Here is a 26,732-nt window from a genome sequence, read left to right as displayed (position 1 = left end):
AGATTTGGAGTGCCCAGAATTCTGATAAGTGATGGAGGAAGCCATTTCTGCAACAAATATCTAGAATCAGTCCTAGAGAAGTATGGAGTAAAGCATAGAATAGCTACACCCTATCACCCTCAAACAAGTGGTCAAGTGGAGGTTTCCAACAGAGAAATAAAACAAATTTCGGAGAAAATAGTTAGTAGTTCAAGGAGGGACTGGTCTAAGAAAGTGGATGATGCTTTGTGGGCATACAGGACAGCTTTCAAGACACCAATTGGCATGTCTCCTTATCAGTTAGTATATGGAAAAGCCTGCCATTTACCAGTGGAACTAGAACATAAAGCTTTTTGGGCTGTGAAATGGTTGAGTTTTGATCAAGTTAGTGCAGGAAATAAAAGATTGTTACAGCTGCATGAATTAGACGAGTTTAGACTCAATGCATATGAAAATGCCAAAATGTATAAGGAAAGGACCAAAAAGCTGCATGACAAGTTCATTCTAAAAAGAGATATAAAACCTGGGCAGTCTATTTTGCTTTTTAATTCAAGGTTTAGATTGTTTCCAGGGAAATTAAAATCTAAGTGGTCTGGACCTTTTGTGGTGAAAGAAGTATTTCCATATGGTGCTGTACTAATAGCAGATCCAAAGGATGGGAGAGAGTTCAAGGTGAATGGACAAAGACTAAAATTCTATCATGGAGGTCAAATTGAGAAAGCCCAAGTGTGCTTGAAATTGGTTCCTCTTGAATGAGGAACAACTAATGTCAAGCTAGTGACATTAAAGAAGCGCTTTGTGAGAGGCAACTCACATTTCTAACTCAATTTAAGATTTTTGTATTGTTTTAGGAGTTTGCAATTAATATTCTGTAGTTTCTGCAATTTGTAATTCTGCATATTCATTTTTTTTTGTTCTGCAAATTTTGCTGCATCTGAGTTCCTGAGTTGCATTTGGATGCTTAAATTGAGAAGTGATAAGGTGAATGTGAATCTAAGGGTTTAAAATTCTGCATAATCAGATTTTGCAAATTTTTTGTTTTTCTGCTATGTGATTCTGCTGATATGTGAATTGAGTTCCAATATGTCTCTGTTGAGGCGAATTTAAATGTGAATAGAACTCCACTATGTCTAATGTGTTTTTGCAGAATTAGAAATTTGTATAACCATGTTTTACAATTTTATCCAAAGTTCTGCAAATAGTTGCTACAACTGTTTCTTTTCTGAATCAAATCTGATAAAGAATTAGAGATTTGGAATTGAAAGCAGTAAATTGAGGGATTAGAGTGCAAGAAGTGAGTTAATTGAGAGTTGAGATGAATTTGAGTAATGAAAGGAGTCACTATGTTGCAGGAAAGAAGCTACGCAGAGAATGCAAATTGAGGAATTCTGCTGAACAATCACTTTTACTGATAAAAGTGATCACATAGAGGCAGATGGAAAAATGAATTCTCTGGAATGCTTCCTTTTTCTGAAAAAAAGTAGCTACGCACAAGTGAGTAAACTTCCAAGATGTCTGCTTTAATACTTTTATTGAAAAAAGTTATCATTTTGCTGCGCGTTATCACTTTTCTCAGCAATAGTGATAACGCGCGACCACTCTGAAAAAAATCCACTCTTTGGAACATTCACTCTTAAGAATAATAGTGATCACGCTGAATTTTAAAAAAAAAATAAAGATCACTTTTGTTCTTAAAAGTGGTCACGTGCGTGACATGCCTATATATATTGCTAAGGGTGATTACACACTTACGCGTTTAAACAAAAAAATCCCTTCCCTCCCTACGAGCTCTCTACCATCAATCTCTACATTGCACCTCAGAAAATTCTTCTTCCTTGTTCCACATTCAAACATCATTCAACATTCCCAACCAAGGTACACTTCCCTTATTTCTGAAATTTGTGATTGGATTTTTTGTATGTGTTTAAATATTTTGGGGAAGTTGCTGAAAAAGGGGTAACTAAGAATGTTCGAGGCATTTAAATCAATTTGGAAAATAGAAAATACTGAGATTAGGTTTTGCTGTAATTTGAGTTCTCTGAGAAGATTCACTTCTGCATTGCATCTTTCACATTAACAAAATTCTGCAGAAAATTACCTTGACCTAAAAAAAAAAAGAGATTCAATTTGAGTTTTGATTGAGAGATATTGAATTTAAAGTCTGAAATTATCTACTGAGCTGTGTTCAGCATGTAGTGTTTTGGAAAATGTCGAGATGAGAGTTGGGGAAACTATTTTGATATTATTTGCTTCAAGAATAAAATAGACAATACTCTGAATTGGTCTTTCTCTGTCAACTATGACATTTCTACTGGATAACTGACATTGCATTGCATACTATATGTATCACATTCTGCAGCATTTTAGTTGACTTAAATTGAAGTGTGTGAATTGGTTGATAGGAAATCTTTGAAAATGATTATTTCAAATTACCTGCTGTGATGGAATCACTTCTATATTAGTCTGAAAATTACATTAAGTGAGTTGCAGAGATAATTTTGAAAATTGGTTGAAATCTGAACATATTGCTCTGCATTACCCTAATTCTTTGTGATAGTGAATGCATCCTGAATTTCCAAATTCAGAATATCAAAAATTTTTCTGGAATTGATTGATTAATGTGTGCATCTGTACTGTTGCATCTATATATGTTCTGATAGCAGACTTGACTTTCCATTCTGAGGCTGTTTGGTTCAATAATAGATTAGATAATACTCTAAACAGTTATTTCCTGTCATGCATGCTAAATTGATGGAATAGTCAAAATCACATTGCAATATATGAATCAACTCTCTACAGAGTCTAAATTGATAGCAACAGAATTTTCTGAAACTTTGGAATTGGAAATTAGAATATATGACTGTGCTAAAATTGAATTAGACATTGAATTAGGAATATCTGAAGTGTATACTTGATTGCAAAATGAATACAACCTGTGAATTTTTGTTGATAGTACAAAATTGTTTCGAAAATCTGGTCAAGGCATGTAATAATATCTTTGCGTTACCCTGATATTTTATAAAAGTGTGCACTCTGAAATTCTGTTGTAAAATTTTACATGTTTTGACTAAGCTGTGCAATTGGGTGTTGGTATTTGAATGCGAATGAGATAATTAGCAGCTTGCATGATGTGCATTATTTGAAAACTTAAAAATTCTGCAAACTGCTTGATTAAATCTTATGCAGTGTAGGATTATTCTATGGTCTTAAAATTTTAAACTTACAATTACTCCCTTATTACAGGAAATTACAAAATGGTTAGGACTTCCTTTAACACACCAGTGGGTCCTCCTAAGAAGAAGCAAGCTACACCTTCTAATACTCTTAAGAAGAAGAGAGTTGCATCTGCTACAACTCCAACAAGAAGATCTAGCAGAAATCTTCAAGCTAGGAATATTTCAGCTACAAAGAGGGCCAGAACTGATGGTACCTCAAGTGCTTTACCTATTCAGATCTCTGAACCCTCACCTTCTCCTTCACCTCAGACAAGGTCATCTGCACCTTCACCTTCGCCATCACCTTCACCAAGAACAGCTGCACCCTCAGGATCCTCACCACCAGCCACACATGATCCGAGATTCAAAAGTTTGGCTCATGAAAACTTTTTCAGAGCCAATATTCTAAGAAGAAAAATTGTTCCTGACAGACCATTCCAAATAGCTGGGAACAATTACCCTGAATTCAAGGAGGAAATCCAGAAAAGAGGCTGGGAATTCTTCTGTGAAACAGCTGGCCTGGGTTGGAGGGAAATAACTCAGGAATTCTATGCCAATGCCATGAGGTTTAAAGGAAAAGGAATCCATAAGTTCAGCTCAATGGTCAAGGGCATGAGAATTGACTTCTCACCAGCAAATATCAACAGGGTGTTGGAAATTAATTCTGCACAACATGCTGCACAGCTGGACTTCAAAACATTTAAGGAAAGTCCAGATATTGATTTTGTACAAATTCTGGAAAGGATTGGGAAACCAGGCACCACATGGAAGCTCAACCAATCTAAGAAGCCAAAGCATATTGTCACCAAGAATCTTCTGCCCTTTGCCAAAGTATGGAGCATGTTTATCTTAAATTCTTTCATGCCTGTCAAACATAGCTCCACACTAGCTGTGAAGAGGGCTGCTCTGCTTTTTGCCGTAGTCTCCGACATCTACATAGATGTGGGAGAAGTAATAAGTGAATGTATTTTGGGAATACTGAAGACAAAAAGGGATTCATTAGCCTTCCCTTCAGTAATTACATTACTTTGTAAAGACGCAGGAGTAGAGTTTGGTGATTATCAAGAGAAAATCAGAGCTGCACCATCCATTTCTGCAGCTCTGATCAAAGAGATTTATGCAAATGTCTCCTACACCTCTGCAGCCCCAATTCCTTCATAATTCAAGAAAGAGAAACCAATGATGATAAAGGACACTCTGAAACAGCTAGCTGAAGGGCAGAATCAATTGGCTGAAAGGCAGACCGAGCTGCACAATAGCCTCAAAGCTGGAGTCATGTTAATGGAATGTATCATGCTGAATATTGGTCAGAAATTGGGAATGACCAAAGATGAAATGTATCATACTCTAGACTTGGCAGAGAATGCCCAGTGCCTTCGTTCTTCTGTTTTCAAGAATATGCCAATATACAGAACCCACTTTCCTCAGCCACTATTTGAAGAGGTAATGGAAGAAGAAGAAGAAGAAGAAGGTTCTGATGAGGAAAGCTCAGAAGAAGAAGATGCAGCAGAAGATTAGTTTAGGAATTTATTTTCTGTTATTAGGATTTTGTAAATTTTTAGTAGTTTTAAACTTTTTGGGTTGTAATCACTATTTGGTATAATTTGGTTTAATTTTCACTTACCTGTTTTGCAATTATATTAGCTTCTTAACTAATTATCTTTCTCTTGCTGCGAATTGATGGAATTCTGGTGTTTTTGTGCAGAGAATATCACACACACAACACTCACACACATTGGATGGTGACTCTTGCATAAGTTGCCATGAAATGGGGGTTTCATTCTCTACCTCTTATTCATGTGTAGCCTCACATTACACTGAATTGTTTTTGAAAAACACCAAAATACTAGAATAGATAATAAACTGTTGGCTGTGAATTCTGTGTGAATTTCTTTTTAAGTTGTTTTTTCCATTCTTAAAATAAGATCACACTTGTATTTTTAAAAATGAGGCAGTTGCCACTAGGTGCATATATTTCTCAAAAGTGCATTGTGTTTTCATTAATCCACATGATCACTTATAAATGCCTAATGAGACTTGAGCTGCCTATTTCTTTTTCTTGTGTGATTAATCAGATTTTACTGCATTCTCTAGAACTTGCCCTTGTTCTTAATTGAATATGCATGTTACAGTTCTCACACACATGATAGAGGCCATGTTTGATATACTTAGTTAGCCTAAAATGCCTTCCCTTATGATTAATTGCCTAGTTTACCCCTTTGAGCTTAATATTCCCTTTTCTTGAGTTAACTTCATTACACGCCTTGCTGAAAAACCAATTTTACCATTCAAATTGATCATAGGCATTGTGAGTTTAATCAAGAATGAATTTTAAAACTAAGTTTGGGATAGCATCCATTTATGTTGCTTGAGGACAAGCAAATTTTTAAGTTTAGGGTAGGGGAATAGCAAGCTATCTAAGTTTGAGTTCAAGAAGTCAGAACGAAAGAACAAAAGTGCTGCAGAAAAATGAAAAATTATGCAGCAAAACTGTGGAAAGAGTAAAACATGAGTTCAAAAACAGAATCTGAGTCGAAAAGAGCAAAATGGAGATAAAAAAAAAGAGAAATTCGGAGTAAACTGTTGCAGAGAAACAGAAAAGAAAAGAGTAAATAGAAGTAAGAGAAAAAAAAAAGGAAAATGAAAATTCTGCTTTTGCTGCATAATTGAGGGATTTAATGTGAATTGATGCTAAACCAGACTAGTTTTAAAGTCATTCACTCAAAATGCTCTGATCTTTTGAAATTGCAATTTGTTTCTTATTTTGTTCAGTATCAACCTTAACCTAAGCCCTGTTATAAACTGTAAAAAGTCCTCTTGATGTGTGATTGGCTGTACTAAGCAAAGGAGATGGAGAAATTGGGCAAGCATATGGTAGAGTGTAGCTGAATTGATGATTAAAGAGAGAAAACATTACCTAAACACTGCTGAGAAATGAGGGAAACACTGTCCAGTGAGAAGTGATCATGATTTTAATGTTTCTCACATGAACTTGGCTGATATATATGAACTTAGATAGCAATTCTTGCTTAAAATTTGATGAATGCATTGTGATTGCAACGATAAGTAATTGGATGAACATCTTGATTGAAAATTTTGCAAAAAACACAGAATTGGAAATTGAAAAATCTGAGAAAAGCAGTTTGTAAATTGGTTTTTGAGAAGTGGAAGAATTACCCTTAGGTTAATTTGATTTGCTTGAGGACAAGCAAAAATTCAAGTTTGGGGTAGTGATGAATCCATATTTTGACTGATATTTTAGCATAATTCTAACACAAATGATAAGAGAAATATATAAAGAAAGCAGAAAAACTCAGAAAAAGAGAAGGAATTGAAGTTTGTTTAAATTTGTAGTTATTTTAGCAATTGTGAAATTTTTACTTAGGAATTAAGTTTTTAATCTTGTTTTTGAAGGAATAAATTGAGCAAAATCATATCCATGGAGGTTTGATGATAAGGAAGAGGAAAGAAGCAAGTCTGGACTCCAAAAACACAAGAATAAGAAATTGCAGACTAGGCGTGATCACTATTGTCAGTGAAAGTGATCACTTCAGAACTCAAAGAAGAAGGAAAGCTCTGCGTAACCACTTTTATTATTAAAAGTGATAGTTCCAGAGAGGCAAAATATCAGGAAAGCTCTGCGTAACCACGATTGTCATCAAAAGTGATCGTTCCAGAGAGTCTTCAACTTGGCGAGTTGCGCGTAGTCACTTTTATCAGCAATAGTGATAACGCGCAACTACCTTGGCTCTGCGTTGTCACTTTTATCATCAAGAGTGATAGTTCCAGAGAGCTCGCAATATCAGGAAAATGCGCGTGGCCACTATTTCTGAGAAAAGTGTTAACGCGCAACCAAAAACTCACTGCGTAACTACTATTTCTCATAAAAGTGATTATGTGAAAATCTGAGAAATTCTATAAATACCAGAAACGATCCGGAAATAGGAGATTCTGTTCATTTTCAGTTTTTTTTAGTTAGTTTCTTGTTAGAGGAAGTGAGAGAGAGGAGTGGGGATTCGAATCTTGGAGCTTCACGAAGAGGAATTGGAGTGGAGCAAGCTTCCATGGCGTTTCTGAGTTTCTTCTTCTCTTTCTTTTCTTTTCTCTGCTGTCATGGCTGTGTAATTCGTTCATAGTTAGGGATTGTAGATCTGAAACGAACATGTTGAATTGATTTGGATCTGAATTTCAAGCTTTGGAATAGATTGAGTGATTGATTCTGCACTTCACGTTGAAATTGAATGGAAATTTGATTAACTAAATTCAGAGGAACTCTTGTCAATGGAAATTGAATTTGTTCTTCAGATCTGAACCAATCACCGAGATTATAGTTTTCTTAGGGACAAGAGGCTTTGATCTTGCAATCTTTTGGTTTTTTACACTTAAAGCAACATTGAATTGAATCAGATCCAAGGAATTAGAATGGTTTAATTGAATGTTAGGTTCACTGAGTTAAGGAATTAACCTCTGAATAATATAATGTGAAACTAATTGTCATTCTTTCCAGTTGCTTGTTAATTCAGAACTTTATTGATTAAACATTGGAGTTTTAGTGAAGCAATTCCCTAGCTATGGTTTCTCCCTCTGTTATCACATAACTGTGTGTTCATTGTTCTGTTTTCTGCAAGTTCATTTTACTTTAAATTGTTCTAGTTTGCGGTATTACATGTTACTACTCTCGTTACAATTTCGAAAAGCTTAAATGGTTATAATTCTATGAAGTGATACTTGAATCAAAATTCCCTGTGGAGACGATATTTGGATCTTAAATTTACTCATCACTTGCTGCAATCCTAGTGCACTTGCTATTGTAGATTGCTAACAACAAGTTTTTAGTGATGAATCCATATTTTGACTGATATTTTAGCATAATTCTAACACAAATGATAAGAGAAATATATAAAGAAAGCAGAAAAACTCAGAAAAAGATAAGGAATTGAAGTTTGTTTAAATTTGTAGTTATTTTAGCAATTGTGAAATTTTTACTTAGGAATTAAGTTTTTAATCTTGTTTTTGAAGGAATAAATTGAGCAAGGATCATATCCATCGAGGTTTGATGACAAGGAAGAGGAAAGAAGCAAGTCTGGACTCCAAAAACACAAGAATAAGAAATTGCAGACTGGGCGTGATCACTATTGTCAGTGAAAGTGATCACTTCAGAACTCAAAGAAGAAGGAAAGCTCTGCGTAACCACTTTTATTATTAAAAGTGATAGTTCCAGAGAGGCAAAATATCAGGAAAGCTCTGCGTAACCACGATTGTCATCAAAAGTGATCGTTCCAGAGAGTCTTCAACTTGGCGAGTTGCGCGTAGTCACTTTTATCAGCAATAGTGATAACGCGCAACTACCTTGGCTCTGCGTTGTCACTTTTATCATCAAGAGTGATAGTTCCAGAGAGCTTGCAATATCAGAAAAATGCGCGTATAATGAAATTCATGAATGAAAATTGAAATTGTTGAGAGAATTCATTATTAAGTCCATTTTGTTCATATTTCAAGAAAGAAAATGATCAAGAAGTGAAAGTTCTAAAGGATAGTGGGAATTGAAGCAAAAATCAGAACCAGGGATATACGCGGGCAAGTACATGTCTATGTATCTGAGCGTGTATCTCACTGGTTGCATCAATCAAACACATAATCAGAGCCAAAGATATACACGGGCAAGTACACGCCCATGTATATGGGCGTGTATCTTACTGGTCACGTTAATTAAAGTACGTCATCAAAACCAGAGATGTACACAGTCAAGGTACATGATCGTGTACATGAGCATGTACTTTTCAGAAAAGTTTTCAAGGACAATTTTTAGAGACCAGAGATGTACACAGCCAAAGTACATGGCCGTGTACATGGGGCGTGTTCTTTTAACTTACGTCAGAATTAAACTTCTGCGATAAGATGAGCCCTGGAACCACTCATATAAAAGAAAACTTGACACAGAAACCTAAGAGACGTCGTGTTTGGGAAAGAAAGAGTTAGTGATGCTGGGAGGATGCAATCATGATCTTTAATTTTTTTCTTTTGTAATTGTAGTTTCGACATGTTTAGATTTTAATTTTCCTTTGAGTATCTAGACGTAATGAATCATATGTGATCAATTCTTCTGGAATTCTTCTTAATGTTATTTCATGTTCTCTTTACTTGAGTTTAATTGAGTAGTATTAATTATTTCCTATCTTATTTTCTTGTTTGATTTTGAGTAAAAATCCTACATGAATTTGCCATTATTCAATTAAAAGGACTTGAATGTATTTTTAGAGATAGAAAGATGTGAGTTTTCTGTATTAGAAATAATCCTAATTATGGAATTCATAATAAACTTATTGCAACCTAGGAGAACTAATTAAGGAAGAGATTTTGATTAATCAACCGAAGGTTAGGAACCATTATCCTTGAGAAAGGTATTAATTTATTTCAGGAATTCCTGTAGCAACAAGGGACTAGAACTAAGTAGTTGAAGGAGAATTCTAGTTAGGAGGATTTACAATCTAGATACTCACTTATATATATATGAATAGATAGCTGGAATATATTCAGATTGAGTAAATTCACATGAATAATTGAAATGTTGATTGATTTTGAAATTATGTGATGTACGAAAGAGAAAGAATGAGATGCATTATTATCATGCGTAGGTTAAAATAACTTGAAAAATGTGATTACGATATCTATTATAGCACATTGAATGATGTATTATAATATATTGTGATCCACAAGTTTATTTAAATCGTAACTCATGTATTATGATATGCTGATTGATAAAAAGAAAATGGAAATGAGAAATGCTGAAAAAGAGAAAGAGAATAAGTATATTTAGTATAGAGATACACTGGGGTATAGAGCCCAGAGAAAATTTGAGAAATCTTGGAGAAATGAGAATGGTGAATGCTAACGATAAAAGGGTGCACAATAATTTGCTGAAAAATAGACATTCACAGGCCACACCCTCATTTCCTAACGAAACTCTTGACTATACCTTTGCTAAAAGGGGTCAGGGCGATACACGTATATTCGTGATGTTGCGGCCGGTCAACCAGTAGCTATCTATGCTATGAAGTCCTCAAGGGATCCCAAGGGCAATTATTATGAAAGTGTTATAGATGTGAAATAGTATAGAATTTTGTATGATTATAATATATGTATCGTAACAGATCGATTTATGTTGTTATGATATGTGTGTTGTAATACATCAACAAGTGTGACTGGGATACATGTATTGTGACATTTAATTGAGACAATATGATACATGTATAATAACATACAGGTCAATATAGAAATGTATGTATAATGAGTGAATTGTTGTATATGCTCTGATTGATGGTTGTCTTAGTGTATGTGCTTGGTATAATGAGTATCAATACGAATTGTGCAATATTGATAATGAATTAGAATAAGATATTAGGCAATAACTTTAGTTTCTTTTAAAAAGATTTATAATAAAAGAGATTTAGTGGGGCAGGAAATACTCACTGTTACTGATATTTGCAGGTAATAAAAGAAAGAAGGTGGAAATGGTTGACCCGTTCTAGAGTCACACTCGTCAAGGATTGTAGGAAAGGAACTGCTCAGATATAATTATATTAAATATAGTAGATGTATAAATCTATTGATGTATTTTTATTTCATTAATAGATCAAATTTCTAATTTGGTAAATTTATAAATTTGTTAAATTTTATTAATTGGTATTCCCATATTGTAACATTTCTTCAAAGTTGTACAAATTATTACTAATTTTCTTAATAATATTTTCTATAATACAAATTATTTAAAAGAAATTATTTAAAGAAAAGAAGGATGTTACAATGAATGTCCAAAACACAAAATCATGAGAGCTTAGACTCAAAGTAGATAATATCATACTAGTGTAAAAATATAGTAAAAAGTTCATATATATTATAATAAGTGGTATCAAATAGCAAGGGAGGACTCAGTGCAGGTCGACATCTAGTAAAAGGCGATGGCCAAGGCCTGAATTTTATTATTTGATAATTAAGATTGTAGAATTTATTTTATCAAATAAATAATATTTCTTTTAAATGGAACATTTGTAACATCCTTGTCTCAATAATTCGTACAATGTATAAATTATTCTTAATCGTTTAAATTTGAACATCAATTTACTTAATATTATGGAAATAATTATAGCAAATTAATGAAATTTTCTCTAACGTATAGTACTTGTTCAATTAATTCGACATAAATTAATATAAATGATACGACAATAATTTTAAAGGCTGAATTTAAAACATAATAAAATGATTTAAGTTAAGAAATTTTAAACAGACATTTCATATATTAAGTATATTAATTTACAAATCATGATTCAAAATATATGCGATTTGAAATAATAATTACATCATTAAAATATTTATAACACATAAACATATACAACCACTTAAGATTAATCCTACTCATCTCTAGCTTCCCAACTCTCAATCTCAACTAAGTCTTTCGAATCCATATCTTTGTCCGATCTTAGATAGAGATCTCCTGAATCAGCTCTAACCTTTGTACTAGTGACATGCTCAAATATCCATCTGGATGGTCTTTCGAGGTGGTCGTGATCGTTGTAGGTGAAAAGCTAAGTAAAAGTTGTTGGGGTCCTAACAGTACCTTGGTACATATATACACAGAGAGTCTGGTGTATCCTACTCCTAGGAAAGTCAAAAGGATACTATAAGAGTAATTCATTTCTATCATAACAAAAACCTTATGTTCATCTTCTATAAGTATAGCAAATTTAAAATAATTTACTCTCTGATACTCATTAAATACATAATTTAACCTAAAATGTACAAAACTATTTACTAGTCTAACGCTTCCCTGAGACTTCATCATCCCGATTCCCTGAAATTATTAGTAATTCTATCCTTTTACAATCATTTAGCATAAAATCATAATTTTAACATAAAAGCAACACATTCAATTTCACGAATTCATATTTACAAACATATTCAGATCACTCATAACATTTAATAATTTATCATTCATTTTCCTTTCTCTCATTCCAACACGTACTCTCAGTGCACTATGATCACAGATACCGATGCCTCCAACACTTCTCGATGTCTTACTCAACTAGGTAAATAGTCGCCAGTTAGCCTATGCACACGGATACAACATGTATAATAATTGGACCCTTAATAAAGGTATAGTTAGGAGTCTAGTGAAGAAAAGAGTGTGAGGCCATGTGACGTATTCGCTCTCATAAAGAGTGTGTACATATACGCGAATGTCGCTCACCACTCTACATTTTTCCTAGATTCTCATTGTCTCCGAACTCTATACCCCATTGTATCTCTGTAATTATTTACACTAGATCAATCCAAATCTGACTCTTATAGTCATTCTCAGAATTATTCTCTTTCTTACTCATAAGATCGTGCTTAGTAAAGTACTTCCAGACTAATTACATTCCAGTACATTTCATCTCAATATCATTCCAATATACCATTTTATTCAAATATATTTAATATCTCATGATAATCATTCAGCAAATTTAATCATCTTCCATTTTAAGTACTCATCATGTAATACATATACACATATATCAACCACTTAATCCAAGCAACCAAACAGTCCAAACAATCAACAAACATCTTTTCAATCATACTCAGCACAACACATATCCTACTCATCTATTCTCATACTATATTCACATAACAATGCTCTATAAGCACATCATAAATACTATAATAGAAAGATAAAAATAGAGCTCTCCTTACCTCGAAGATGAGCTCACAAAGATATATGGAAAAGGATCAAAGTTCACAGACAAAAGTTCTCCTGAATACCAAGAGATATCCATAAGAACAAAAACACGAGAAACGATTAGAGAAAATCAAATTTAACTCGAAGAAACTTACTTAGAATCACTTAGCTTCAATGCCCAAGCGTGATTATGAAGAGAAGTCAGAGTTTCTGAGGCTTTTATTTGAGTGAAAAGAAGAGAGAATTCAAAGAAAAATTAAAGGAAGGACATGAGTTTGTAATAGAATGAAATTCTCATGCGAGAAATCTCTTAAATACCCCTCATCCTTGTGCATTCTCGCCTAAGCAAAGGACATCTCGCTTGAGCGACGATATCTCGCTTGAGCAACGACTCTGTCGCCTGAGCGAGATATGCAGACAATGGTCTCGCCCCATATTTTCTTATATGCTCGCTTGAGCGAGTTCCATCTCGCCTGAGCGAGATGGTACCCAGAGAGCATGTCATTTCTCCTGTGGGTCCTCGCCTGAGCAACTCATCTCGCTTGAGCGAGATTCTCAGCTCGCCTAAGTGAGATCACTCTCGCCTAAGCGAGGTAACAGTTGGGCAACATTTATCTTATCTCGCTTGAGCGAGATAGCCTTGCAGCAAGATATTTCTGCACATCCAATCTCGCCTAAGCGAGATCTCCTGCACCAAAATTTCTCTAAAATCCTCCAAGCTTGCTTCTAAATACATTCTAATGCAACTCAATGTTAAATAACACATAATTACCGAAAAATGAGAAGAGGGTGTTACAACATTATTATATTATTTGCAACAGGAAGTATGACAAATTTCTGCTTCAATTGGATGGGAGTTGCAAATAATTCAACTCAGATTCCTCTAGGGAGATTTTTAAGGAATATACATCAATCAATTAGACAAAGATTACATAGATTACCATTGGATTGGCATAACTCAGCAAAAAATTTGGACAATCCTTCAAAATTATCTTCATAAATTTTGTATTTTTGAAGTGTCAAGGTTGTTCGTGAAGTACCTAGAATGACTGAGATTGAGAGTCTTTAGCAACTAATAACCAACTCATTGCTTTGGATTATCTAGATTTAAAGAAATAGCCAAAACAATTTATTTTTTTTAAAAATATGATATATTGGTGAGATAATTATAGCAACTCAAATATTGCATAAAAAACAAAAAAAAAATGAATATCATTATGAGTTGTAAAGCAATAAAATAAAAATAGTCAGATAAATGAAGGGGTGAAAGAAAGAGAGAAAAAAATATCTATGATATTAGTAACTGTATGAAGACAATTGATGAGTTATTAACTTATGTAGTATATTGAATGTTTATGGCACATTTCATTGCATAAATGATTCAAGTTAATGTAATTAATTAAAATATTCATTAGAAAGATGTTATTACTTGGAATGTAATGAATTGTTCAATTATTAATAGTTGGCCGTTGATTTTTTAAGGATTCAAAAGAGAAATCACAATTGAATTTAAAGAGAAGAAGTTGAATTGCTGCATGACATATTTGTGGGCACATGCATAATTAATTGTGGGGACACAAGCCTAACAAAGCATATAGAAACAAAAATTTTTGTGAAAGGCGGCATCTGTTATTACTCTTTTCAAACACAGAATTTTACGTTTTTCGTACATCTATACATACGTAAAGATGTCTTTCATTCCATTTTTTGTTCGCTTTTGTATGGGATTTTGATGGGAACTAGGGCTAGATCCCTCCATTCCTTTTACTCTTTAATGGAACAGTAATTCCTACATTTACATTTTTCTTGTAAGTTGCTGTCAATTGAACATGGAGTTTTCTATAATATATTTAAATTTTTTCTTCTTTATTTCTGCTATGTCTTACTAAACTTATTGGGGTTGAGAAAGGATGAAGTTAATCTTTTATCCATTGCAATGAACTGAACATTGGATATAACTCAAATACAGTCTGTAATCTAACATATTTAATTTTGAGCTTAATGCTTCTCTATTTCTTAGCACTCAAGGTTGATGAAAGGAAACTTATAACTAGAAAGTTGTAATCTTTCTTGGATTTAGATTAAATTTCTCATTATTGATTATCTAGGAATAGGAATCTATAATGGTGTGGTCATGTTGATTTCTAATTTTAATGCTAATCATCTTCTTGGTTACCTAAGGAATTAGGAACCTAAAACTATTTTAGAACCAATCAACTAAGAAATTGATATTGGGTACTTCAGAAAATCTGACTATTAGACCAAATTGTATTTTGGGTTACATATTTTTATGCAATGGGAAGGATTAAGGAAGGCTGAACTCAACCCACTTCTTAATCAAATTACAAATTATTTTCATTCACTTATTTACTTACATTTTGCAGTTTAACTTCATTTATAGTTAATTTCTTAAGCCCAACTTTTACTCTTAATGTTAATTTCGTTTTCCAGCACTTATATCAAAATTCAACATTTTGCACATTATCTAAATTTTCGGTTTACATTGTCACTCTATTTTTCAACCCAACTAGTAACATTCTTATGGTTTGGTAAATAACATTAATCTCAGTAGACAATAAAATCTAATTGTCACTGTAAACAATTTGGTACACTTGCCAATATGTTTATCAACAATTATTGAAAGGAAAAATTAGAGCAGAACACAAGATGAAATGGTAGCAAATATTACAATTGTAATCAACCTTAGTATTATTTTCAATAAAAGGATAAGTGATTATACCTTAGGTTCCTTCCAAATTTGTTTTATATTACTGTATTAAGTAAATATTAACAACTAGATTTTCCTAATAAAAGTTAACAAGTATATATTATAAGGGGAATCCTAGCCAACCAGCCCATTTAAGCTTATCAGAAATATATACCTTTAATTTCTAAGGAGTTTAGCATGATCATGTTGAATAAGTATCAATTTCTTCATTTCCTTGAAGCATTATTAATGATGCAAACTCTGCTAGTTTTTGCAACACCCAGGATAATCCCTCAGAAGTTTATATTCCCTCGGGTGAAGAAAGAAAGGCAGAGAAAAATATGGGGAGGCATTTTTTGTATGCTTAGTAGACAGGGATACAATTGAGCATCTGAATCAAGTCCATTCCTTGACACCTAACTCTTCAGAGTACAACAACAATAGCTTTCATGTCACTGTGAGTCAAATAGTAACACTGAAGGGTTTCTCACAATGTCCTTTTGAAGCATCTCCTTTGACTAAAACAGAGACATGAGATAGGTAAGCCTCTCACTGAAAAAACAGGAATCAGTGACCAAAAGAACTGCTACCAATATTGATGATATGCTTCATTTAAGATATCCTATACCCTAACCACTTAGAAAATGAACTTTAGATTCAGCCTTTCCATTAGTACTATTGCATAACAAAATACAGCCTCCTCCCTCTGAGACAAATATTGCAAAATACAGAAACAAGGGAAACCTGAAATATGACTTTTGCATGTCCAAAACATTCTCATATGAAGTCTTTTCGAAGCTTTTTCTTTGGGTTCAATGAAGTCTCTGGATCCACATTAATCGATTTATCATATATTAGAAAAACGGTTGTCCTCTTGATAGTCAATCCTTGCCCAAAAGCAACACAAATCTCCATATTGTCCTTAGGTCCTAGATTTGATATAATGTCTTGCCAGTCTTGATCATCAAAGGAAATTGATGTGTCTCGCTTGTATAACTGGATGGTGCACTTTGTGTAATTAACAATCAAGATACTAAGACAATCGTCTGCCATTATTTCAGCTGTGGATGAATAAAGAACACGTAAGATCATTCCCTTCATGAACCAATCACTATGAGGCACTTTGAAAAGTACTGAATGTCCTTCACCAATATAGGTTAACCAATGAGGAAAGTTGTCACTGGGTAGAGAAAAACCAGTAGATCCACTGGTAGTCAGTTCCTGTATCAAGAACAAAAGCAATCATTTGATATTATGTCATTCTAAAAGAGATTTTCTACATTTGAATTCTTATATTGAATTTCAAAAGTGAATTTTTAGAGAATTCAAACATGGTAACTAATTGAAAGAAATTTAGCTAATTGCTTTTTATGGAATCTAACAATAGCAGAAGGTTAGGATACACTCCTGCTACAATGGCAGGTTTATAACTTTTAGGACAAACATGTTTCTCAATATAAATTATCGCTTTTCTTTTCTATAACGAAAAAAGATATAATGAATATGCAACAAGCTTAGCAAAAGTATGGCAAAAAGTAATTTCCATGTGGCTAAGGCTTCATATGAGAGCACAATGACCAGGCTTGTTGATATAGGGTATTCAAAGAAGAAGCCAAGAAAGGTTCTTAATGTACGGTGTGTAAAGATTACTTTTTGTTCTTCATATTTTCACTAAGCAAAGATTATTCCGTGTTTTCTTAATTAATAATAGCAAAGATGATTAGTAAAGGTCGATAAATGGGGAGAGAGATGGAACCTTTGACATGCCCTTGCTCAATTCATCAAAGACTTGGCAGTAAGTTCCCATTCCAATCAAAAGAGACCTCAATGAATGATCCAACATTTGTGATGTTGATGTAAATGATGTTTTTTCTAGATATGAAATCTTTGTATCATAACATATGTCATCCAGAATTCCTTTTAATACTTGAGACAGTTGAACCTCTGTGTCGCATTGCACCCAAATGCTTCTTAGTTTTGAAAGGCCACTAATTATTAGTGATTTATCACCCGTTAAGTTATTCTGTACATCCATGGAAACTAAAGATGAGCATGACATGCTCCCAAATGAAGGAATACAAGACATGGGATTCATCGTTGGTGACATCCAAGACCAAAGGAGAGAAGGAAATACATCACGGGTAAACCCTTCATAACCACAAAGGGATATGTATCCAATGCTTTTTGATCTTACTATCGAACGTGGCATTTCTTTTATAGCTGCATCTTTGGCAATCAGTGTTCTCAAGGATTCCATCTGCACTATATTTTCTTCCAATTTGTCAATCTTTGAACAACCAGAGAGGATGAGGGTTTGCAAAGATTTTGACTGATATATCCTGTTTGGGAGATTGCTAAGGCTTATACAGTCTTTCAAATTTATCAGAAGAAGATTACTCAGATCTCCAATGGAATGGTGTACATCAGACAAGCTTGGACAATCTTTGAGAATGAGCTGTTCAAGATTTGGCAGTTTTGAAAAGTCAGGGGTTTTTGTCAAGTACCTTGAATGACTAAGATTGATGATTTTTAGTGTTTCCAACAACTGCACAAGAAATGTTTGAAAAGAAGAATTAGGGAAGACAATGATAGAAACAATTACAATTGTCATCAAAGAAAATTTCATGTAATATTAACCTGGGGCTCCTTCCATACTAGTTTAATATTACTGTATTTTAAGTCAATAGCAACTACATTTCCCAGATAAAAGTTGTCAGGTATGTGCTCTAAAGGAAATCCTTGCCAATAGACCCATCTTAGATGTTTGGGAAGAAACTCATAATCTCCAACAAGATGTACATGATCAAGTTTCAAAAGTCTTAATCTCTTCATTTTCTCAAATGCTTTAGTATCAAAGCAAACTTTACTAGTTCTTTCCAATTTCAATGCCAACCCCTCAATAGCTTTGGTCCCCTGTGAAAGAAAAGAGTGTGGAAAAATTTAGAATGAAATAAAAGGGAACTTTGTTCTTTTCTGACTAGAAATAAAATAACGCATGAATATGTAGCAGAAGCATGCATCTATTGCACATTACAAGACAAATACTCCCTGAATAACAAATCTTATGAATTTTACGAAAAAGTTCAGAAGGACAAAACAACAAAAAAAATAGTTTTGTGATCAAGATAAGATCATGGAGGAAGATAAAAAGTATTGTTGAAATAGTATATACAGCAGGTTCTTACAGTATGTTCTGTCAATACATCAACTACATCCTCATGAGCCCACAATCGACTACGCTTCTCAGGTTCTTGTGATGAACTTTGACGAACAATTTCTTTGCCCATGTCGCATAGCAAATCATGCATTGCAAGCTTATTATTCTTTTCAACCTTTATGAGGCTCCTTTCTACCAAGATTGTTATTCCCATTTCAGGATAAAATCCACAGTCATCTAGTACATCTGTAACATAGGCTCTGTCCTTGCCAATAAAGAAACAACATATGTCAAGAAATATATTCTTTTCCTCACAATTTAAACCATCATAGCTTATTTTGAGTTTCTCTTGTACTTGATCATTGGGAATTTTCTCTAGTTTTGATAATACACATTTCCATTGTTGTTTTGTCCTTTCATACAAGTATGATCCAAGGACTTCAAGAGCCAACGGTAGTCCACCACAGTAAAGAACTACATTTCTTGAGAGTTCATTGAAGTCTTCTCTTGGACTTGCTTTTCTAAAGGCATGCCAACTGAAAAGTTCAAGGGACTCATTTTCGTCCATTTCCTTCATTTTGCAAATGTGGTCAACTTCAAGTAAGTTAAGCAAGCGTATATCTCTGCTGGTAACAATTAATATAGTGCCCGAACCAATCCATTTACCATTTCCACATAGAGCTTTTAATTGCTCAAAGTTGGTCACGTCATCAAATACAATAAGTGCCTTTTTCTGGTGAAGTCTTTTCTCAATCATAGTTGTCCCTGACGCAATATTCCATATTTTCACATCTATTTTTAGGAGATCTGAAATAAGTTGTTCTTGTAAATTGATACACCCTCTGTTATCCTTTTCCCAAACTTCTCTAATATTTTCAATGAAACTTCTATTCTCAAAATTGCGATGAATTTTATTGTAGATGGCTTTGGCAGTGGTTGTTTTACCAGATCCTCCCATTCCCCAGATCCCAATTTTACAAAACTCTGTTATTGATTGAGCTCCAATGAAACCAATCACTTCTTGCACACGTGATTCTAATCCAACTGGAAAATCGGTAATAGACAACAATGTGTTGCCTAGTTTTGTCACGATGTACTTAACAATTTCCTTCACTTGCTCAGCTTCACTTCTTTAATAATAATCATTAAAAAGACAGGAATAGCATTAGTTGCTGAAAGTCCTAGATCTTCAAAATTTGCCATGCACTTCTATCGGATACTCAATACGGGTATTATATATAAATGCCTCGGAATCAAAGCTTATTTACGTTACCTTCAAATGTCTTGACATATATTTTTTTCATTGGATAATAATAAAGGGATTAGCATCATAATTTGAATGTAATATTTATGATTAAATTTGATTATGATTATGTTTTCTTAATAAACTTTTCAAGAGGTTAAATACTTGTAATAATATGACGATGGCAAATTAATATAAATATTAGCTATATTTACAAAATTATAAATCTATAAAGAATTAAATAAAATTTTGTAATTTTTTCAATTGATTCCCACTTTTTTTTTTCAAACACGTCCCTCAAAAATTATTTTTCTTTTCCATACAGTTATTGTATTAGTAATTTGTTATATTATTCTAGTATATATTTATATAACATCCAACTTAACTCATGTGTATTACATAAAGTTATTGTAAATTAATACAACCTTTATAAATCACTTTATATTTTCTATGAAGTATTTATTATATTTTCAAATCTGAATTTAAGAACTCCCAACTTTACAAGTTAAAATTCCATTAAAAAATACAAAAGATGTAATATTATTAATGAGATATCTCGTTCATAAAGTTGAAAAATAATTTTTGAGAGACTAAATTAGAAACAAAATTATATATTTTATTTAAGCCAGCAATAAAATATAAACAATTTATTAAAATAACTATATTTTACTTAACATAGGAGCATCATAAATTTCTTAAAAAAATAATTTATTCATGTGTCATGTCATACCAATAAACAAAGCATTAAGCTTTGTTAAAACTTGATTCAACCTAGTAAAAGATTTGCTAAAAATCACCAAGACAAGTAAAAATATTTTGAGTTTTAATTTCTTAAACCATACACATAATTTCTAAATGTTAAAAAATGCTTTAATTTATGTAAGAATAGGAGAGTGAAAAATAGTAATGTACCGGTAACTCTTGATATCCCAACCAGTCAAATTTGCAGCTTGGGTGAGAGCTTTCTTCCACCAGGACAACATAGGTTCAGCCACTTCCTGTGAGTATCTTTTTGCTGCCAGCGCTTCCAAAGGTTCTCCAAAAGCACCCTTGTGATGACGCACATCAGCTGGATCAACGTCATAGAAAATGGGCACAACAACTTGCCCATAACTTGCGTGGCATTGCATGATTTCCGTTAGCTCATGAAGACAATATGAAGATTCAGCGTAGCTTTTGGAGAAAACAACCACTGCTATGTGAGACGCTTTTATTGCTTCCATTAATTCTACTTTCAGCATCTTTCCTTTGCGAAGTGACTCATCGATGAACGTTTGGATTCCCGCATTTGCCAGGGAAGCGTGCAGATGAGAAACGAAGCTGTTACGCGTGTCTTCTCCTCTGAAGTTGATGAACACGTCGTAGATCCATCGAGGATTCGAGAATGATGATGAAGAAAATGACATTGATTGAGAGATTCGATGAATGACTTTCAAGTCAACGCTTGCAAGACGAGAAATAGAAAACGTATGATACGGAGCAAAGCGAACACCAAATGCGTCGTCGTTAAGCGAGAAGATTCCACTTTTGTTTTTAGGCTTCCAAGTAAGTGCTGAATAAAAACATAAGATAAAATTATTTTTTAATCTTAACAATAATCATCTACAATTTACTGAAAATTAAAAAATTGAGTTTTAATTTTTCTCACTCTTTTTTTAACAATTTCCTTTCATACTCTTAGATTTTTCAATAAAATTTAATTAATAACTAAAAATGTGATTGATAGTGTATTTCTAGTACTCCTCTCCTGTATTTCTATGATTGAGAGTTATATTACATTTGAATGAAATACAAATTTTATCTTCATTTAATACTATAGTTTTAATTTAAGTTTTCACTAACTTCATGCAGAAAAATGTGTTAAATATTTCATAGAAACTATAAAGTGATTTGAAAAATTGCATTAAATAGTTTTTGCTCGCTGCTGCTATATTGTGGTTGTGAGTACTTAGTTTCCATTTTATTTTTATTATTATTATTTGTATTTCTATGTGAATTTGTTGTGTAATTTTGTTTTGCTCAGCTACATGAGGGCTCAACATATGTGATTGGTTATGCAAGATCCAAAGAGCTACGTACGCTTAATAGGTTGCTAGTCTTCTTATAAATGAGTCAAAAGGTAACTCTTTTTGACAAGTTTTGAACTTAAATTTTTAGAGTCTTCTGACTCATTATGTTGAAGGGACCTATGACTTTTTTAATTTTTTAGTTAAAGAATATGTTGATACCACTCAACTTTAAGCTATATTTTTCTTTATAAAAATATAGTATATTTTTCATTACAAAAGTTTGGTAGGAGACTTTATAACTTAGAAAAAAAATTTTCTCCAAACAGTACCAAAAAGAATATTAAAAATTTCTAAAATGTGTTTTACAATATTAACTAAAGAGTAAAAAGATACGTTGTTTGGATGAATAAATTTAAGAAAGAAAGAAATAAAAAAAATATTTACTTATTTAGATGAATAAAAAGAAGGTAAAAAAAATAGTTTATATTAATGAAATTTTTATAAAAATAAATTTTTATTATAACAAAAAATTAAATATTTTCTTATGATTTTTTAAAAAAGTTGCTTTAATTTTTAATTTATATTATATAAATAAGTAATATAAAAATAATTTAGACAATATAAAATGTTCACGATTGGGTCTCTCCTCACATCCTTTCTTCTCTAAGGTTTAGGATGCTCCTAGTTATAAATTTTTTAAATCTGATTTCTTTGTAATTATCAATCATTCATACAATTATTATTGATATATTATTATAAAACATCTATGGACTTGTTAATTTAATAACGATTGAAAAAGAAAGATTAGTTTGGTCCACCTAATCATTTGTCTCATTTTATTCTAGAGATCCATTAACTAATCGAAGTACATTGTCTACAATGTAATTAATTAAAGTTATATTACAAATGACTAATTCACAACATACAATTATGTGCAACAGAATAAACACTAATCATGCACGAAAATCAAACTTTAGATTCAAACACCAAAATCTCATAAATTCATGAACAAGAATTCTCATAGCCCTAGCTATAAACTTAGTTACTCATGCTAGAAAAAATAAATAAAACAATCATAAACAAAGTCATAGTAAAAAAAAATATCAAATTAGATTATTCCCTAGGGATAGAGATAAGAAGAGTTTCTAATTTTCAAGTACAATCGCTTAAAGCTCTAAGTTTCAACAAGAATGTGTCAAAGATCAAGTGAGAGAGAGAGACCAAGGCGTGGAACGAATGAGATGGAAGATGTATCAAAGGTGTGTGTAAAAATCAGGATTTAGAACTCCCCTGTCACTATCCTCCTATCTCCTTTAATAAGATTTGAAAACCTTAAAATTTCTTCAAAGTTGGGTTCTTGCAAGTGAGCACGGTCATGTCAGATAGTATGCACGATCGTGCTTAAGATCAAAGCATGAGTGTGTTGGTCAAGATGCATGATCGTGCATCATATCGAAGCATGAGTGTGCTGCTTGCTTATGGATTGGGCGTGCTTTATTTAGATTGGTATGATTCTCTTGAGTTTGCACCCAAACCGTCCATGAGTCCTGTGTTTCCTCAAACACGTTTAACTGCAGCAAATTTGAGGATAATTAGTGTAAAAATTTATTCAAATAAAGAATAAATACATACAAAGATATTAAAAAAGTGTGTCAAAATACAAACTTATCATTATGTCAATCTTAAAGAGCAAATCTACTATAAATAACATTACTTTACAAAACTTTCTTAGTTCTCTTCATTAATAGTTATTAAAAATTAAGATTAACTTACTTTCAAAAGTTAACTTGAAGGAGGAGGGTTACACAAGTCTTATAAAAAATATTTTGATCAATATTGAATATATAATGCATGAAATTTTTAAGATTATACATTTGTAAATGGCTTAACAAGATTAGACACGTGTAAGCAGCTCAACATTTAAATTAAATAGCCTTAATATTATATTAGAAATTTGAGTACAAGTTACTCCTAAAAGATAGATCAACGGAAAAGGATTACCCAAGTCTTATAATAGGAAGTATTCTGATTCTATTTTCAAATCACGTGAAACATCTGAATAAAACTTAACTAAACTAAAATTTCATAAAATTGTTAAGTATTAACATTTAATTAGAGTTTGTCACTAAAGTCAATTTACTCACATATGATATGCCCCGTAAAACTAATTTAAAATAAATAGATAAATCAAAGCATTACATAACTCATAGCTATATATTTGCTGCTTCTTTTTTTCACTATTTCAACACACTACATTCCAAATTATTTTCTGTTTTCATTATAGGATCCATATCCTCCAGGGCAAAGGTTCATCATCCTTAACAAATCCTATTTTTTCATCTGGCTTAAAGATCTCACAGTTACATATCTTTTACATCTCTTATGTCGTGAACAACATCTGCCATATTTTGAGCCAAAGTCAAATCACTTCTCATTTTCCTGCTTCAGAATTTAATATCTGTTGCGCTGTTGGCATTGTTGGATATGGTCTTCATCTTTGTACCATGAATAATTTACTCTTAAGTTTTCCTACCATCTCTTGAGCACAGGATCTATCATTTCTATCGATGTCTTAATTATTTTTTCATCTTAGGATCTCTTACTAACACTAAAGCCAACAAGGTGCATACCCTTTTTCTTTATAAGATGTTGCTCAAGTTATGTCACTTGGATTCAAATATATTGTGTGATCTTGGTGTTCATTTGCGAGAATGAAATATTTTTGTTGTGATGTCACATTAGCATTAATAATTTGTTGCTACCATTTACCATTACAAAAGACAACACACATTTTTGCCACTAAAAGATTATATTATGTTAATTATTTGCACAAATGGAGAGTAAAGGGAGGAGAAAACAGGGAGAGTAAAAGGAACCTCTGATATACTCTTGCTAAGTGCATTGATGACATGGAGCAAGGAGGTAACTTCCCATTCCAATCAAATGACATCCCATGCTAGTCTCTAAATTTTGTGATGCATCGATCTAATGTTGTTGCCAACAAATTAAATCTCACATCATCTAAGTTAGTAGAGACTGAGTCACAATGCAACCAGATGCCTAGAAGCTTTGAAATTCAACTAAACATTGGCAATAAATTGTTCAAATTATTTTTCTATTGATAGACGATGCCAAGTCGTTATCAAAACAACTAAGTTTTCTAAAAATTTTGTAGTATAGGGCCAATAAGGTTTTGTTTTAAAAAATGTAAATAAGGTTTTTTGGGATTTTAAATATTGTAAATTAATTAAATTAAATTACGGATAAAATTATAACGAGTAAAAATGAATTAAGAAACATCAATCCATAGAATATCAATTGCGTGCAACTCCGAGTATCACAGTATCTAAAGATTTAAATCTGCGTTTGAACAATCACCCAATTCAATTATTAATTTAATCAAATATCCTAATTGAATAGAGTTATAAATTAAATCAAATAATCATTTAACCTAATCCATATTAATTATCAAATCAGAGCATTAATCGAATCCTAATTTAAATTCTAACAACATAAATGTTAATTACGATCGCAACACACAATTCTGGGATTAGAGATAAAAGAGAACAAATTCGGAGAAATTTAGGGCAGAACTCAAGTCAGAATTACGATATTTGGATTTCACGGATTGAACAAGAGGTTTAGCCTTCTATCGAAAAGCTTACCCCACACAAGAATGAGAAAAGAATAAGAGAGTTCAAAAGAAAGTAAAAATAAAGATTCTTATTTCGACCAAGTCTCAAAATCTCAAAGTATCTAATCAACTGCCCCAATTCAGAACCTTATTAATGTATTTATAAGTTCTAATTAGAATAAATTAAGTGGCCAAAATGCAGGCATCGATAATATCTAAAAGTTCAAATACAATTATTAAATAACAAGGGTCTAAATGTAATTCTGCAATAATATTCACCAAAAATCATAAAAAATCCAGTGATCCATATATGCATTTTGAAGCCTGGATGTTTATAATTCAATGCAACTAGAATCAGTCAAAAATAATATCTGTAGAAAAGGTTATGACTAAAAGAGTAGTCAAAGGTCATAATAATAAAAAATATGAAATTAAAGCATTTATTTGTAACAAGTTTAATTTATTCAAATAACTAGAAAATGATAAAAAATTTAAAAATAAAGCATATGAAAAATGTTTATTAATCAAAATAAAACTAAAAATATAACATAAAATATGTCACATCACTTATATATCTAGGGTTAGAGATGTTGACACTCAGAAATAGTTGAATGCAAGATGCAAGATTTATTGTTGGTGACATCCAAGATCATATAAGAGAAGAAAATGCATCACATGCTAATCCTTCTTATCCACAAGAGATATATATCCAATGTTTTTTTATCTTATTATCAAAAAAGGAATTGTTATGAAATAATGATAATCGGATAAAAGTTAGTTAAAAGCTAGTTGGTTTCATGCGTTAGTTCTCTTAAATAAGTTGTTATTAGAAAAAAGACCAAACTGAAAAATTGTCATTCTCTCTATATTCTTCTCTCATTCGGAACCTTTCTTCCTCAAGGTTACCTCATTCTTGTATGTTCTTTGTGTTTGTGTAACGCCTAGAACTAGCTTCTTCTATAACAGGAACGTACTTTACCCCAGTATTATTTGCAACTAGTGTTGTCAAAGATTCCATTTTCCCTTTGTCCTTTTCTAACTTGTTAGTCCTCGAACAACCAGAAAGGATGAGAGAT

At 32.4% G+C, this 26,732-nt stretch overlaps 1 protein-coding gene across 1 annotated transcript; it reads right to left on the bottom strand.

The window, feature by feature from the left end:
- Positions 1-16,390: 16,390 nt before the first annotated feature.
- Positions 16,391-26,674, bottom strand: LOC113850724 (TMV resistance protein N-like). The gene is made up of 7 exons (XM_027481278.1): positions 26,596-26,674; positions 20,926-21,565; positions 18,799-19,900; positions 18,251-18,526; positions 17,643-18,158; positions 17,370-17,498; positions 16,391-16,834 (listed from the first exon to the last, which is right to left on the bottom strand). The coding sequence occupies exons 1-7, from the start codon at positions 26,672-26,674 to the stop codon at positions 16,391-16,393; spliced, it is 3,186 nt and encodes a 1,061-aa protein (XP_027337079.1).
- Between the last annotated feature and the right edge of the window lie 58 nt (positions 26,675-26,732).

This window comes from Abrus precatorius, unplaced genomic scaffold, assembly GCF_003935025.1.
Source record: "Abrus precatorius isolate BTA unplaced genomic scaffold, Abrus_2018 Scaffold9, whole genome shotgun sequence".
Taxonomy (NCBI): Eukaryota; Viridiplantae; Streptophyta; class Magnoliopsida; order Fabales; family Fabaceae; genus Abrus; species Abrus precatorius.
Note: the sequence above shows the minus strand (reverse complement) of the source record. Positions and strands in the feature narration are given on the sequence as shown.

Bases quoted from the DNA above. Each gene is read 5' to 3' on its own strand.
- LOC113850724 (XM_027481278.1), bottom strand. From the start codon at position 26,674: ATGGAATCTTTGACAACACTAGTTGCAAATAATACTGGGGTAAAGTAC. The intron at 21,566-26,595 runs GTTACACAAACA...GTTTTTATTCAG, and splicing joins AGAAGAAGCTAGTTCTAGGC to CACTTACTTGGAAGCCTAAA. The intron at 18,527-18,798 runs GTAAGAACCTGC...TTTCTTTCACAG, and splicing joins ATGTATTGACAGAACATACT to GGGACCAAAGCTATTGAGGG.